Below are 16,298 nucleotides of genomic sequence, written 5' to 3'. Positions count from 1 at the left end.
GGCCGCCTGCGGGCCCCGCCGCTGCCAGCGAGCGCCGCCCGCGCGGGGCTCCAGGGCGAGGACAGGTGGAGGGAGGGGCTCGCGGGCCCGGGCCAGCGCCGGCCGGGTGGGACTCGCCGGTCCGGCCCGCGGCCGAGGTCGAGGTCAGGCCGGGCCGCCCCTGGTCCGGGGGCCCCCGCCCCTAGAGCCGCCGGCCGCAGGGGGCGGGGCCTGACGGGGTGCGCGGGGAGCGGGCGGGGCCGCCTGGGGAGGGGGCGGGGCCGCCTCGTGAGGGGTCCGGCCGGCGCGACCGGTCCGCCCAGGCCTCCGGGTCACCTCTTGGGGCTCCACCTACCGTCACTTTTTAATTGGCGCACAAAGCGTCCAGACTACCCCAAGATCCCGATGCACCTGCCTCTAAGGTCCGATTCTTCTCCCGGGACCGCTGGTGACGCTCCCCGGAGGGAAGTCTCGCCCGCGGGACAGTTAGTAGCGGTTCCTCTCACTCTTACGGTGTGCATAGCTCGGCTCTCCTCTTTGGTGAACGCCCTGGTCTTCAGCCACACTGAAGGACGCCGCTGCCTGCAGACCTGGGGTCGGCGGGATACTGTGTGAGAACATGATTTTTGCCCATCTTGGGTCACCGGTTTGAAGGCCCCATCCGTTGGCCCATAGAGAGGTCCTGTTTGATAAACGTACGGCGATAGGATAGGTCTTCCTTCCAACCCCCAGGACTGGGGGCCTTGGTCGTGTATTAGCTCTAGAGAACCCTCACTTTCCGGTTCAAGGATCAAGGTTCAGGGTTCAGATTCCAAGGTATGGGAACTACCAATCAGGATTTAGAAACACCGTCTAACAAGGGGACTGAATGGTTAGAACTCAAATGCCTGTTTTTCAGAGCAGCCCATACGGATAACCATGTTGTTGTTGTTTTTACACACACCGTTCCCCCCAAAGACAAGGATCCAGGTGGTACGTTCCTTCCACTGCCCGCCACACAATGGCAGTTCACCAGCCCCTTACCTCACAATGCACTCTTTAGACCAAGGGACAGCCTGTCATAAACATATCATTTTGCACAACCAGCGACAAGCCTGCCACTTGCCTTTTCTTCACCTCAGAGTTCTTAGCGGTAGGCACTTCTCTAAGTGAACTAACTCAGAAGCTGCTTAGTGACAAGTCGTGTTGGGCAGTGGTTATCAGCGGGTAGGACAGATGCCACCACAACACCTTGGAGATGGGCTAACAAACTACTAACCCAGCCCACCACCTGTTCCCATACAGCTTATAAACTACGGTTGGTTTTTAGACTTTAAAAGATTAAAAAAAGAATTTTTTTCTGTGATGCAAAATAACATGAAATTCATATTTCAGTGCCACTAATAAAGCCATGTTTATGCCTTACATACTATTTACGACTGCTTTCATGCTCCAAGGGCAAATTTTAGTGGTTGTGACAGAGACCATATAACTTGAAAAGACTACAATATTGACCGTCTAGCATTTTACTGAAAAAAAATTGGCAATCCCTTCTTTAGAGGAATAGGAGGGTGTCTGTAGACCAAACCATGCATGGAATATCCATTTCCTAGTCTCATGTGAAAAATGATACAAATGCAGGAAAGGAATCAGAATGATAGAGATTCATTCTTAACTCTGTTGGGGTTTTTGTACAATAAACTTGGAGATATCTGTCTTTTAACTTGGCAGGGTCACAAGTGAGTCAAGGAAAAATCCTTTTTCAGTTTAATAAATTTAACTATGTTACAGATAATTTTAACTATAGATCAAAAAACATCATAGCGACACTGAAAGGGCAAGCTGGGAAAAGTTATTTCCCTTGAATAAAATCCAGATTGAATAGTACCCAGAGCATATAAGGAATTTCCGGGTGGTCCAGTGGTTGGGACTCTGTGCCTTCAATGCAGGGGGCTCAAGTTTGATCCCTGGTCATGGAACTAAGAGCCCACATGCTGTGCAGTGCAGCCAAAAGCCATTTTAAAAAATAAACACATTTCCTATAACCAAAAGTTCTTTCTTAAAAAAAAAATTATCTTACTAAATTTACTAAAATCAATGATGCATTCTCTTGGCATGAAGACTTTGGTAAAGTCCAACCTCCCTAGCTTGGCATTCGAAAGCCCAATCTTCCTTTCCCAGTCTTATTTCCCGAGTGTCTCTTCCCTCACTCCTCTCCCTAATCTGATGCTCCAGCTTCATGGGTGCATTAGCTATTCCCAAGTACACCCTGCACTTCCTCATGCCCCACTTTGCTTCCTGGGCTTGGAGAGTACCCTCCATCTCTCATCACCCCCACAACATTGCTCATTGGTCAAGGTTCAGCTTAAATACTGCCTTCTCTGAAAGGCCTCTCATATTCTTCCAGTTTGATCTCTCCTGCTTCTACACAGAGTCCCTTATACCTTGTAATCCAGTCTGCCTTGAGGCACTTGTTTATGTACTGATCTCCTTCTTGTCCAGCTCGGAGTACAAGGATTGTATCCTTGCACTGAGTGTGTTCCTCAGTCCTTGGTACTGAGTAGATATCCGTAACATTTAAAACTTTTTTGTTTTGAAATAATAGAGTCACAGAAAGTTGCAAAAATAGTACAGAGAGATTCCTTGTACTCTTCAGCCAGCCTTTCCCAGTAGTAATGTCTTACATTATCCTCAGTACAAGAGACATCCATAAGTTTTTATTGGTTTATCTTGGTTTAACTACCAGTTCTTTTTGTGTAACTTGCAATCATATTTCAAATCTTCTTCCTCAGCATCTAGATCAACTTTTCACAAAATGTTCTGGTCTCATGTAGCCAGATTAAGTGTAAAATAACTGCTTCAAAAAGCCCCTAAATTTCATTGGTTTGGAAAGGCACGTGTTGCAATAAAAAAATCACCTGGCTAGATTTTCAGTGTAGCAGAATTTTATCTTTCAGGGAATCAAGCTTTGTGTGTAAGTTTAGAGCTTTGGACCCACAGGCTGGAGTATTTATGAAGATTAGTATAGTTCTGTGGTGTAAATCCTTGCCTTTTCTCATTTACGTGGTCTGGTTTAATTTGTTTTTATAGTTCTGTACTTTGTGACTCTAAAGTCCAACTTATAGAACCATGGCGCCTTACAAAATACATGAGTGGACATAAAGTGTCCAATAATTGACAAAAACATTTGCTCTCTTCTCTAGAAATGCTTAATTTCTGGATCAAGATCAGAAAAGCAAATTTCACAATAGAATCCCTGAGATGTTGTAATTGTGTTTTTTATCTGATATTTCGAAAGCAATTTATGGTTGGAAACTGATTTTCCTCAGAGACACAGTTCTTAGTGGTCTGTCCTATTTATATCCTTTAACTGTTTTTTATTTATGATTGTTTTCTGAGTTCTCATCCCACTGCTTTAAAATGTTTTCCATGGTATGATCTGAGGAGCATTGGAGGGAATCTCCTTCCTCAAAAATTCCTTCTTCAGCGATTTGTGGTAAAGCCCCACAATGAGTTATTCTTATCTTTGGATTGGGGCTTTTAGGATAAGCAGGTAGGTCAGATTTCCATGTCAGGTTAGGTCGTTATCAGAAACACCTTAGGAACGACGCTTTTATCAGAAAGTTTTTCCTCTGAGACAGCTGAGAGGGAATGACTACGCACAAAGAGCCATGAAAGGAACTTGGGGGAGACAGCTGGAGCTGCCCGCCCCCAGCACGGATGAGCACAGGAAGCACCTGGAGAGCTTGTGATGAGGCAGGTGACTGCTGCTGCTGCTGCTGCTAAATCGCTTCAGTCATGTCCGACTCTGTGCGACCCCATAGACGGCAGCCCACCAGGCTCCCCAGTCCCTGGGATTCTCCAGGCAAGAACACTGGAGTGGGTTGCCATTTCCTTCTCCAATGCGTGAAAGTGAAAAGTCAAAGTGAAGTCGCTCAGTCGTATCCAACTCTTAGCGACCCCTTGGACTGCAGTCTACCAGGCTCCTCCATCCATGGGATTTTCCGGGCAAGAGTACTGGAGTGGGGTGCCATTGCCTTCTCCGGAAGAGGCAGGTTCTAAGTTAGCAAATCTGGAGAGACAATGCAGGGAAGGTTTTCAGTCCTAACGAGCTCCCAGGTAATGCTGATGCTGCAGGAGCAGAATGCGGAGAAACAGGGCTGTGGACAATTAAAGGATGAGAAAGACGAGGTTGGCTCACTTAATTTTGGTTAAACGGTGCTTTCCAGGACAAAGAAGGGATATACAGATAGATTAAATTTTTCTATTTTATATTACATATGTGTATTAAGGGCTTCCCTTGTGGTCCAGGTGGTAAAGAATCTGCCTGCAATGCAGGAGACCTGGGTTCAGTCCCTGGGTCAGGTAGATTCCCCGGAGAAGAAAATGGCAACCCACTCCAGTATTCTTGCCTGGAGAATTCCATCGACAAAGGAGTCCGGCACACTACAGTCCATGGGGTCGCTAAGAGATGGTTACAGCTGAGCGACTAATACACATGTGTATTACACGGATTAAATAATACCATCTACAGTGGAATTGAGATCTATTTTGTTGGTCATTGTTTCATTTGTTTTGTTTTTTGTGGCATGCAGGATCTTATTTGCCCTACCAGAGATCGAACCCATGCCCTCTGCAGTGGAAATGCGGAGTCCTAACCACTGGACCACCCCGGAGAGTCCCAGTTGTTCATTGTTGATGAGGTTTTCTGTTATACTGTGCTTTCCAGACTGGGATACATTTAGCTCCCTGACACTATGACTGAAATGACATCCATTTGAAGATCTGGGAAGAAAAAGTAGTTTTCTGTTTAATAAATGCATATATCATGGAGAAGAAGGTAACATGGATAAACTTTAACAAATAAGCAAGTGAGCGTTGTGGCAGTGGCTTCAGGCTGGGCTCTCACATCCTGTCCACCATTTTCCTTTTTTCTGCCAAGAGGAGGGCTGTTGAGTCAGACAGTGTGAAGAGCCCATGCCTGAGATAATCCCAGTGAAGCACAGAAACAGGTGCTCTTTTCTTTCTGCCGTTGATTTTCTCATTTCCGTTTCCTCTTTCCTTAGTTCCTTGCCTGGTGTGGTTGTTTCTGGCTTCATTTCTGTCTCGTTGCCCTTGACTGCCCTTCCCTCTGTACAGATAATAATGTGTTCGTCTGCGCTCCTTTCCTCTCTCCTACTTGACAATAATCCTGGGTCTTGGCCTTCGATGAGCCCATCCTAGCCTCACCCTCCTGGTCTGTCCATCACTGTTGCTTAACTTCTTCAGGGAGTGGAGTTACTAAAGACTGTGGGTCAGAGTCCATGCTGGCCACTATGAAGACTTGACATTTATGGAAAGATTCATACAACTTGTCTCACTAATGAACTCTTGATTCTACTGCAAGACAATGTTCCGTGAACCCTAACTGTGAGCTATTATAGTTAGCTCTTTGAAATCTTATGGACTATAGCCCACCAGGCTCTTCTGTCCATGGGATTCTCCAGGCAAGACTGTTGGAGTGGGTTGCCATGCCCTCCTCCAGGGGATCTTCCTGACCCAGGGATCAAACCCACGCCTCTTACATCTCCTGCATTGGCAGGCAGGTTCTTTACCACTAGAGCCACCTGGGAAGCCATGAACTATTAAGAAGCCATAAGCTATTAAGTACATGAAAATAACCCCACATAGAGAGGCTCTGCCCTTTCTTGGCAACCTCCAACTGCCTCCAACTCAGCGGTATTGCCCCACACAGGAATGAGAACTGAATTTTCAGTGACCCCCCAGTGGACATGCAGGAATGAGGCTAGGATGATCAGCCCAGGGGCACTTTATCCCATATCCTGCAGGGGATACATTATTTGGCTCTCTAGTGCTTGGAATTTTCCAAATGACCACATGACTCCAAATCAGCTTTGGTTTATTTTGAAACATGGCTCCCTTCCAATCACTCCTCGTCCCAGTTGTCCAAAAGGGATGCCTTGCAGAGTTGGAAGAGTGGCTCTTTCTTTGTCACAGTGTTGCTGGTAACTCCTGTTTATTTTTCCTTTCTTCTTTGTGTTTTTTCCCATTAACTTAAAAAATATTAAGCCAACATTTTAAAATTTATATGTAATGTCTTTAAGATATTTTCTTGGTCTCCAAGACTAGGATGAAGATGAGAGGAGAAGGCTGGAAGGAAGAAATCTCTTGCCTATGTAACTGCTTACCTACAAAGAACAGAAAGATTTCTCTAAAGTTATTGCTTGAGAGAAAAAGAAGCTATGGTCAATCATGCACTTGAGGGGAAAGATTTTGCCTTTAAAGACATGAGTCCACCAATGCCCCAAGCCACATGCTGAGTGACCCCTTTGGGAGTGTTTAACTCCTGCCACCTGCCTGTCCCTAGCAATCAACTCCAGATAGAAGAAAAATCTTTATCTAGGCCAAAAGTTTCTCAAGTCAGGGCATTTAGGGACAGAGAGAGATCATCAGGTGAATTTAAGAGGGTGATGACTGCCCCTAGAATCAGGAGAATTGGTCATTCCATTAGTGGGTTTGTTTCTCTAATCCAGTGTAAGTTATCAAAATTCAATTATTGATACAAAAGTGAAAGTGAAACTCGCTCAGTTGTGTCAAACTCTTTGCGACCCCATGGTGTATGGAGTCCATGGAATTCTCCAGGCCAGAATACTGGAGTGGATAGCCTTTCCCTTCTCCAGGGTATCTTCTCAGTCCAGGGATCGAACCCAGGTTTCCCACATTGCAGGCAGATTCTTTACCAGCTGAGCCACAAAGGAATTTTATAAATAGCTACGCATAGCAATCAGCCAGCTCTTTGGTACAAGGATAGTAATCAGTGCTCCAGATAAAACAAGGAAATAAAGGCAGAGCTCAGTTTAGGGTCGAGGAATGTTATAAGGGAGGGTTGGTGAGAAGACCGTCTGGTTTTCTTACTCCTTATTCTACTCCTGGGCTACCCTTGTAGCTCCATCAGTAAAAAATCTGCCTGCAATGCAGGAGACCCAGGTTCGGTTCCAGGGTCGAGAATATCCCCTGGAGAAGGACATGGCAACCCATTCTAGTATTCTTGCCTGGAGAATCCCATGGACAGAGAAGCCTGGCAGGCCACAGTCCATGGGGTCGCAAGAGTGGGACGTGACTTAGCGACTAAACAACGAAACAATTCTACTCCTACTCCTAGGAAAAGAAAGCCAAATTTGTGTTTTGAGGATTCTATTCAAAGGAGCTGAAGTGAGGAAGGAGATGGGTGGTCAGGCCTGGAGTCGGGAGGGAACTGGTGATAGTGGGGAGGTAGGAGTGATGGTGGGTGGTGGGGAGAGGGGAGAGGGGACACAGGAAAGGGAACGAAGGTGGCTGGGGGCTGGCTGACCCCTCATTTTTATAGCTCATATCCATGAATATAAACCTAATGAATGGTTAATAAAATGGTTGTATCCTCCAGTTTTCTCAGGGGGATACCCTCATATTGACCTGGAAGTCTAGATTGTTTTAAAAAAATTAACCTTATTAAATTATGACAATTGAGTACACGTCCTTATTTGTATTTATTCATTTACTTATTTGGCTGGGCTGCACAGCATGCAGGATCTTAGTTCCCTGACCAGGGATCAAACCCATTCTCTCTGCCGTGGAAGCATGGAGTCACAACCACTGGGTCACCAGGGAAGTGTCAGAAGGCTAGACTGCATGTTGGATTATTAGTCTTCAAAGATACTTGCCAGGATGTTGTGTGCTTTCCACCCTGCTCTCCCCTGCACCACGAGGGGTCTCAGGGACACACACGCAGATGCCCTGCCTCACGTGCAGCCTCAGTCACACCCTCCACATCCCAACTCCCTGAAAAATAAGCGTCCCTAGGCTCAGACAGTAAAGAATTCGCCTGCATTGCAGGACACCTGGGTTTGATCCCTGGGTCGGGAAGAACCCCTGGATAAGGAAATGGCAACTCACTCCAGTATTCTTGCCTGGAGAATCCCATGGAGGTGGGCTCCAGTCCATGGGATCACAAAGAGGCAGACATGACTGAGTGACTTCACTTCACTAGGCCACCCATTGGGCCTCAGGATATATATGCTTGCCAGTTCATTATTCCTTGGGAGTAGAAAAGGAAAATGCCCACAAAGTCCTTAAAACTGGAACTGGGTGCAGGCTACAGGAAGGGAGGAAGGCTTATAAGGTTTTAGGTATGCATGCCCCCTTGGGTCCATGGCCTCCCTGCTGTGTGGAGGGAGATACGGCCGGAGGAGGGTCAGAGGGAGAGGCTTGAGCATAGAGGGTCCTCTTGCCCAGGTCCAAGTCTAATATTAAGTGGTAGAACTGTCCAGTCTCCCCACAAACAACATCTTTAAAAGTAGCAGGTAAAGGGAATTCTGTGGTGGTCCAGTGATTAGGACTCAGTGCTTTCACTGCCAGGGGCCTGGGTTCTGTCCCTGGTCAAGAAACTAAGGTTCTGCAAGCAGACGATGTGGCAAAAAAAAAAGATAGCAGGTAAATAGCCAAGCTCTGGCCTTGGAGGTCAAAAGACCCAGGTCCACACTTGTCAGGAAGTTTCTGCATCACTTGTCCTTGGCTGGACTATACTGGGTTGGACCATAGGCATCTCTGCCATCACCAGTGTAGCCTGAAGACCAGAGGCCTTGCCTTCTCTCCATCTTCTAGGCACCGAAAGTCAGTTGACCCAGACCCAGAAGGAAGACAGAGAGATCCTCTCAATCTCTCTGGCTAGTGGGGAGATTAGAGTCATATTTAATTTGATTTAGAAAAATAAAATCATGTGGCATGTCCTGCACGCCATCCTAATGTGATACATACATTGATAATAACAATTACCTAAATACATTATTTGACTTCTGAATCCTTATAGTATTCTCTTATACCTACAGTCTGCCCTGTTCATGTGCTTCCCTTTGGTTACCAGTCTTGTACATTATAAATTTCTTAAAGGCAGGAAGTGGCTTATTTCTCGTTGAATTCCTAGCTGAGTCCAAAACAGTGCCATGCACACATCAGACATTCAAAAACTCATTCATTGAGCTAACGAGAATGTTTCAGGTATCAATTTAAAAATGAGTGGTTAAGCAGTATGGTACTGACGCAAATACAGAAATATAGATCAGTGGAACAAAATTAGAAAGCCCAGAAATAAGCTCATGCACTTATGGTCAATTAATCTATGACAGAGGAAGCAAGACTATACAATGCAGAAAAGACAGTCTCTTCAACGAGCAGTGCTGGGAAAACTGGCAAGCTATATGTTCAAGAATGAAATTAGAACATTTTCTAACACCATACACAAAAATAAACTCAAAATGGATCAAAGACCTAAATATAAGACTTGGCACTATAGGCAGAACACATTTTTGACATAAATAGCAGCAATATCTTCTTTGACCCACCTCCTAGAGTAATGAATTTACATTAAAATTAAAATTTCATTTTAATGAAATTAAAAACAAAAACAAACAAATGGGACCTAATTAAACTTAAAAGCTTCAGCATAGTAAAGGAAACCATAAACCAAATGAAAGCCAACCCACAGAATGGGAGAAAATACTTACAAATGAAGTGACTGACAAGGGATTCATCTCCAAAATATTCAAACAGCTCATGCATCTCAGTATCAACAAACAAATAATCCAATTAAAAAATGGGCAGAAGGTCTAAAGAGACATTTCTCCAAAGAAGACATACAAATGGCCAACAAGCACATAAAAGGATGTTCAACATCACTAATTATCAGAGAAATAAATGCAAATCAAAACTGTAAGAAAGTATCATCTTAAACCAGTCAGAACAACCATCATCAAAAAGTCCACAAACCATAAATGTTGGGGAGGGTGTGGAGAAAAAGGAACTCTCTTACACTGTTGGTAGGAATGTAAATTGGTCCAACACTGTGGAGAACAGTAAGGAGATTCCTTAAAAAACCTGAAAATAGAACTATCATATGATCTAGCTATCCCACTCCTGGGTACATATCTGAGCATGCCCCCTAATGTTCATTGCAGCACTATTTAGAAGGAAACTAAATGTCCATCAACAGAGAAATGGATAAAGAACTTGTGGTATGTACACGCAATGGAATATTACTCAGCCATAAAAAGGATAAAATAATGTTATTTTCAGCAACATGGATGGACCTAGTCATTATCATACCAAGTTAAGTAAATAAGACAAAGACAAATATCATATGTTATGACTTGCATGTGGAATTTTAAAAATGATACAAATGAACTATTTACAAAACAGATATAGACTTATAGATATCAAAACCAAACTTATGATTATCAAAAGGGAACTATCAGGAGGGTGTGGGGAGGGATCAATCAGGGGTTTGGGATTAACATACACACTCTATATATATAAGAAGGATAATCAGCAAGGACCTACTATATCGCACAGGGAATTCTACTCTATATTCTGTGGTAGTATATATGAGAAAAGAATCTGAAAAAGAATAAATATGTGTATATATATAACTGAATCACTTTGCTATACACCTGAAACTAATACAACATTGTAAATCACTATACTCCAATGAAATTAAAACAAAAATAAAAGTGAGTGATTAAGGTTATACTGCCTTATTCCAATGTTTCTTGGAACTAGAAGGGTTTTTTCCTACTTCTGCATTAATCTAGATATAAACATTCATCAAGCTTTCTTTTAAAGTGACTAAATAAAAATAAAGTGAATCAATAGTGTAATTCTTTAAAAAATTTTAATGAATGTTTCATTTCCCAAAAGAATTTTTTGTAAATTCCTGTGGTATATCATTTTTCTTTAATGGAAATTTAAACAAACTTATTTAATGGAATTTAAACAAATTCAATGGAAATTTAAACAAACTTACAGGAAAGTTAATAGCAATGACAGCTTCTGATACTCTGTTCTTTGCAATTTCAAAATGGACATTTTCTTCCTTTTGGGAACTTTGCAGTGTATAAGTACTCTTAATATGAGGAGATACCATGTGTAGGAAACAGTAACAGTGTGGTACCTTACCCCCCTCCACTCCACTCCCCGAAGTGAAACTTTCTCTGCAGTATCAGGAAAGTGAAGGACATTGTGTATAATGCAAATGTTTCTTGGCATCTAGATTTTGGAAAAGGCTTTCATCAATTTGAATAGATTCCATTAGCAAACTCTAAATCTGTAACTGCTCTGTAGTCTACAACAGCTCTCCATCACTGTGACGAGGTATTTTGGCAGGAACTCTGGTGTATTTGGCCAGGATGCTGTGCCAGAGACATGACTTGGGTCAGGCCTGAGTTTGGCAGCATCCTGACCTGTAGCCTGTGTCCTTAGGTCTGTCTGATCATGCAACCCCAAACACATAAACGAATACTGTATCATTTCATCATAAATAGTTCAGATTTATTGTACCATTTATTGAATACATTTTCCCTTCTGTTGAGAAAACTTGTCTGAAAGACTTCAACAATGTCTCGTGGTGAATTTAAATAGGGAAAAGGGCACAGATCCACTGGAATTAAATAGGGTTGTGGGAAATAAACAACTCTTCTTTGCTTAGAAAAATTTCTTAGATCCAGAGAAAGATGGGTTTTAAGGTTACACTGCTGTTTATTGTGTGTGTGTGTATATATATATATATATATATATATATATTTTACTCTAAGGGAAAGAAAAGCTTTCAGAGTCTATTATGTTAAGCTAAAATAACTGTTTCTGCTTATTCTATAGCTTGCATTTTTTGGAAAGTACAGTGACCAAGCAAAGACAACAATGACCAAAATGCTAACTTCAAATGAGATTTTGTTTGCAATTTTTAATTAAGCAATCCGTGCAAACATTTTTTTTTTTCTTCAGCATCAGGAGGGAAAAAAACGACCACACTTGGGAGCCTGGTGGAAAAACAGAAATGCTTTCTCATTGCAACCCGATTTCAAAGCAGTGGCGTGCAGAGAGGCAATGCCCAGGCCCTTAGTATTCCTCAGGGTTGCTTGAGTGCAAGTCTCGCAAATATGAATCAATTATGTTAGGAGGCACACCTTGCAAGAGGAGCCTGCAGAAGGAAAGGCCACCTAGAAAGGATAAGAAGGAAAAAGCAAAGTCAAAACTGTCTACATGTGAAAAATCCCTGAAACAAGACCTCTTGACTAGCTGTCTGCAAATGTGACTAATTATGTTTCAGTTAGTTACAAAGATTCATTCAGTCCCTACTTGGAAATCTCTCAGGTTTAGTACATTTAGAATCTAAAACACTCCGCATTGAGAAGGAAAAGCAAGTTCCCTGCAGACGCATAGCAGTTTTTTTGTTCCCTACTTGGTTTAAATTCCTATCTAGTTGGAGAGTGTTTATTGCCCTTTGCAAGGTTTTGAGATTCCTCTATATAATTTCAGTGTTCAGAATGAATGGCAGAATAAATGCAAATCATGTTATAAGTCAGTAGGAAGTTTTCCAGTTTGTTAATGTTCTTTTTAATTAAGCACAAAGAGTTCCCATTGAAGCACATGGGATAAGAAAAAAGGGACTACTCTTTTAACTTTGGCTATTCACACATTGTCAAAAGTGCAAAAATTGGAAATATAGTAAAATCTGTCCAAGAGTAAAATCTGTAAAATAATAAAATAAAAATTAACAAAATAGTAAAATCTGTCCGGTACATCTGAAGGTGAGAGAAACACCACTTAATATTTCATACTTACCATCCATGGTTCTGAATTGCATTTGAAAACTAAAAGTACCTTTCATGAGAGACCCCATGAAACCACAAAAATTCATGGGCCTTTAGAAAAGTGTTTTACTACTTGCTAATAAATTCACGTCCAGACAAAAACAGCATGCCATTTGAACATTCTTAAAACTCCTTTAATGCAAATTTGGAAAAAATCATTCTCCTTTTAAAAAAAAAATCAAGTCACATATTGGTAGAAATGATGCCACTTATGTACATGTCCATTCCTTGATGCAAAGCGTTCAGAATGCTTGGGTATCACTCATTTTCATCTACATTAAATGCTTTAATTCATGCTCTACTGCATTCAACAACTTGCTTCATGTCAACAGAAGATTGTTGTGATGAATAAGTACTAGCCGTTAATGTCAAGATACTGAAATGCACATTACAGCTACAATGTTAGAGATTTTAAAAAGTCTGTTTTCATTGGATTACATAATGAAAATCATGCCATACTCCACAGGCTTTGTATGGCTTATGACAGTCATAAGCTTCATATGCCAAAATCATATGAAAGCTTACCTTAGATGATAATATACATTCAAAAATCCTTACTGTGCTACAACTAAGGAAAAGAGAGAGAAAGAGAGAGAGAGACGTTGTAAGCATTAATAAAGTGCTAATACCAAAGTTGAGTACTTGTTGGAGGAAATTATGGTCACGATTATGATGAGGTGATTTCATTAATCCTTAGTCAGGTGAAAAGTACAGGAAAATAGAAGCGCACGGAATGAAGGGCAGGGATCCAGTCACTTCAAAAGGATCATTAATAGGTAAAACATTTATTAATAGGCACAACCACTTTGCCTGAACAGGTGGCAAAGCCAGTTTGACTGTAATGTGAATAATTATAGGAACAGCTTCCAAACCATTAGCTAAAAAAAATTAAAAAACCCTACAACATATATATATTGTGTTTTTCAACAAAAGAAAAACAGGGACAATAGACAAAGCATTAGTGTACATATATATATGTTGAAATTCTAAAAGGCAAAATTATCAAGTGGATTTTAAAATTATTCTATAACACTATTCTGAACTGACTATATATTGGTTTGGACAAAAAGTTCATTGGGTTTTTCCATAACAGCTTAGGGAAAAATCTGAACAAACTTGTTGGCCAACCCAATATGACTGCTCTAAACACAAGGCTTAAAAAAAAAAACAAAAACAGGCTAGAAAGTGACTACACGTGCAATCTACAAAACTTTAAAGAAAGACTCCTAATTGTTTCCTCTTTTGAAAGCTGACATTATCTCTAGGAATTCAGAAAGCTAACATTGTAAACTCAGGCATGGGTCTATGTCATCAGAGTTTACATCACGTTGCTCATCTAGCCCTGAAGAATTCCTTGATTCACTCTTCCAAATGGGGCCCAATCTATATATATACTGCAGGACCCATTTACCGCTTAATATATTAAGTAACGGGGTCTAGAATTTTCTTTCCTAAGTTCATGAATATATGAAATAATCTTGGTCCCATGAAAATATACAAAATGTTCAACAGGTAAATGGATTACAGATACTCTACTAGTATCTAGAAGTTTTCATTGAACAATCTTAAATATGGAAGTTTCCAAATATTGGATCCTAACATTCCAAACATTTTTTATTTGTGTCCTTTCCCCATTGCAAATACACAGAACACTTTTTCTACAGCCTAGCAACAGAAAAATGTTCAGTTTTCTGAACTTCAACATGAATCTAACAGACCTACACTGGATGCTATCTTAAAGGAAGAACATATCTCTCTGCACTTGAAAGTATTAAAGAAACGTCATTGGTTCCTGAATTCTGGTACCATTTAAAATGAGGACATCATCTAATGTGGCTTTTTGGCTTTATTTATGGGAACCTGTAGTATGGTACTTGGTTTTCCGACAAAACATATTCCTACATTACCTAATATCCTTGAATAATTTGGCCTTCCTTGTTCATGGCATAACCACTGTATGCCATGAGCTGCTAAGAAATATAATTAAAAGCAAAAGAGAAAGACAAGCTTTACATGCAAAGTGCGATTTCATGTAAGAGGAATGGAACAGAAGGAAGAAATATCCAGTGGGATATGAACTTGTAAAACCTGTTGCTGCCCCTCCAGGAAGACTGGTTGTCCAGGGGAATTTACTCCTTGATATATCACTGCAGAATTAGAATATTTGCACCAGTATTTATTTATTCTCAGTTGACATTCTTACCTTTTTTTTTGTTTTTTTTTTCACAGCTTAATTTGATTCAAGTCACATATTATCAGATAACAGTCTGATGACAAACAATCTTGGCTTTACTTTTAGGACCAAAAGCTTTCGCCAATATATCATAGTTGATAGCTTATTATGAATTTATATACTAGAACATTATTTATGTTACAATTTATTATACAATTAGCATAAAATATAGCATTTATAGATGCATAAAATTATTCACTTATGGGGGACCCCAAATGTTGAACCATTTATGAAACCATCATTTTATATCATTAGCAACATTCAGCTATTTCCAGAGCATGCAAATGTAGTCTCAGGTTTTTGATTTTTGGGTTCTTGTTTTTGGGCATTGGAATGTAAGTAGCAATAATACCTTGGAACTAATTAGGAGTTTAGAAATCAGATGTGTTTGCATTGTGACCTTCATTTGCATTTAAAGCTAATAAATAGCTAAAAGAACATTTATCCACCATCTCAATAGAAAGGTTTAAAATTTTCTAAGAATATTATATGTTTTACATTTGAGAGGAAAAAAAGTGTTTTTTGAATTTCTATCAATTGTGCATCTACTCTCCTGTATTATCTGAGGATGGACAGAAATCAGAAGAGAAAGAACACTGACTTTTTTTAAAATTAGAGAAAGAAAAAAGTGTTTCAAGAAGTTTTTCCACTATATTTACACTAGATTTAGGAATTTAAAAACTCTTTCACTGTTGCTATTATTTACATAAATACCTTAAACATTTACTAACATTTTTTCTAAAACATATTTATAAAGTCATATCTGACTTTTAGATTATAATTTCTCCATTATAGAGAGGTAGGAAAAGTAAAGACTTTGGTTGTTATAAAGCGGCAATATAATACAAGAACGAAAGAAAAGACATTAGCATCATGTCACCCATTAACTCCTAACAGTGACTCTGACAGGTGTATGAGTCTTCATGGTGTCCCCAAATAGATACTGATTGTCAAGAAAAAAATTTCAGCATAAAACTTATCTTCAATTAATATAAAAATTGATTAAGATGACAATTACACTGAGACTTTTCTACGACATCAATTTTTATGTCTTTTCTTGGTTTACAATTAGTTGCAACACTTCTGAAAACTAGTATAAATGAAATATATACCTCCAAATGGAAATTCTCTAGTGAGATTTTAAAAGAAGTGGGTTATGTGTATGCTGAATTCTACATATGGAGAAGGAAATGGCAGCCTATTCCAGTATTCTTGCCTAGAGAATCCCATGGACAGAGGAGCCTGGTGGGCTACAGTCCATGGGATCTTAAAGAGTTGGACACGACTGAAGCGACAGAGCATGCACATATGTAATATTAATTACTAAACTAGCAAATTTACATATATAGTTTCACAAAGACAGTAAACTAGTTTAAAATAGTGTAAATTCCTTAATTGCGGCTTTATCAGTGATTTTTTACATTTAT

At 40.5% G+C, this 16,298-nt stretch overlaps 1 protein-coding gene across 1 annotated transcript in view; it reads right to left on the bottom strand.

Moving 5' to 3' along the window:
- Positions 1-14,666: 14,666 nt before the first annotated feature.
- The window catches only part of MYBPC1 (myosin binding protein C1), a 92,092-nt gene continuing 90,460 nt past the window's right edge, over positions 14,667-16,298 (bottom strand). Inside the window, exon 37 of the mRNA XM_068971476.1 lies at positions 14,667-14,785. Coding sequence (XP_068827577.1) covers positions 14,667-14,785 — 119 coding nt within the window. The remainder of the gene's footprint in view (positions 14,786-16,298) is intronic.

This window comes from Capricornis sumatraensis, chromosome 4 (genome assembly GCF_032405125.1).
Source record: "Capricornis sumatraensis isolate serow.1 chromosome 4, serow.2, whole genome shotgun sequence".
Classification (NCBI taxonomy): domain Eukaryota; kingdom Metazoa; phylum Chordata; class Mammalia; order Artiodactyla; family Bovidae; genus Capricornis; species Capricornis sumatraensis.
This window is presented reverse-complemented; position numbering and strand designations above follow the sequence as displayed.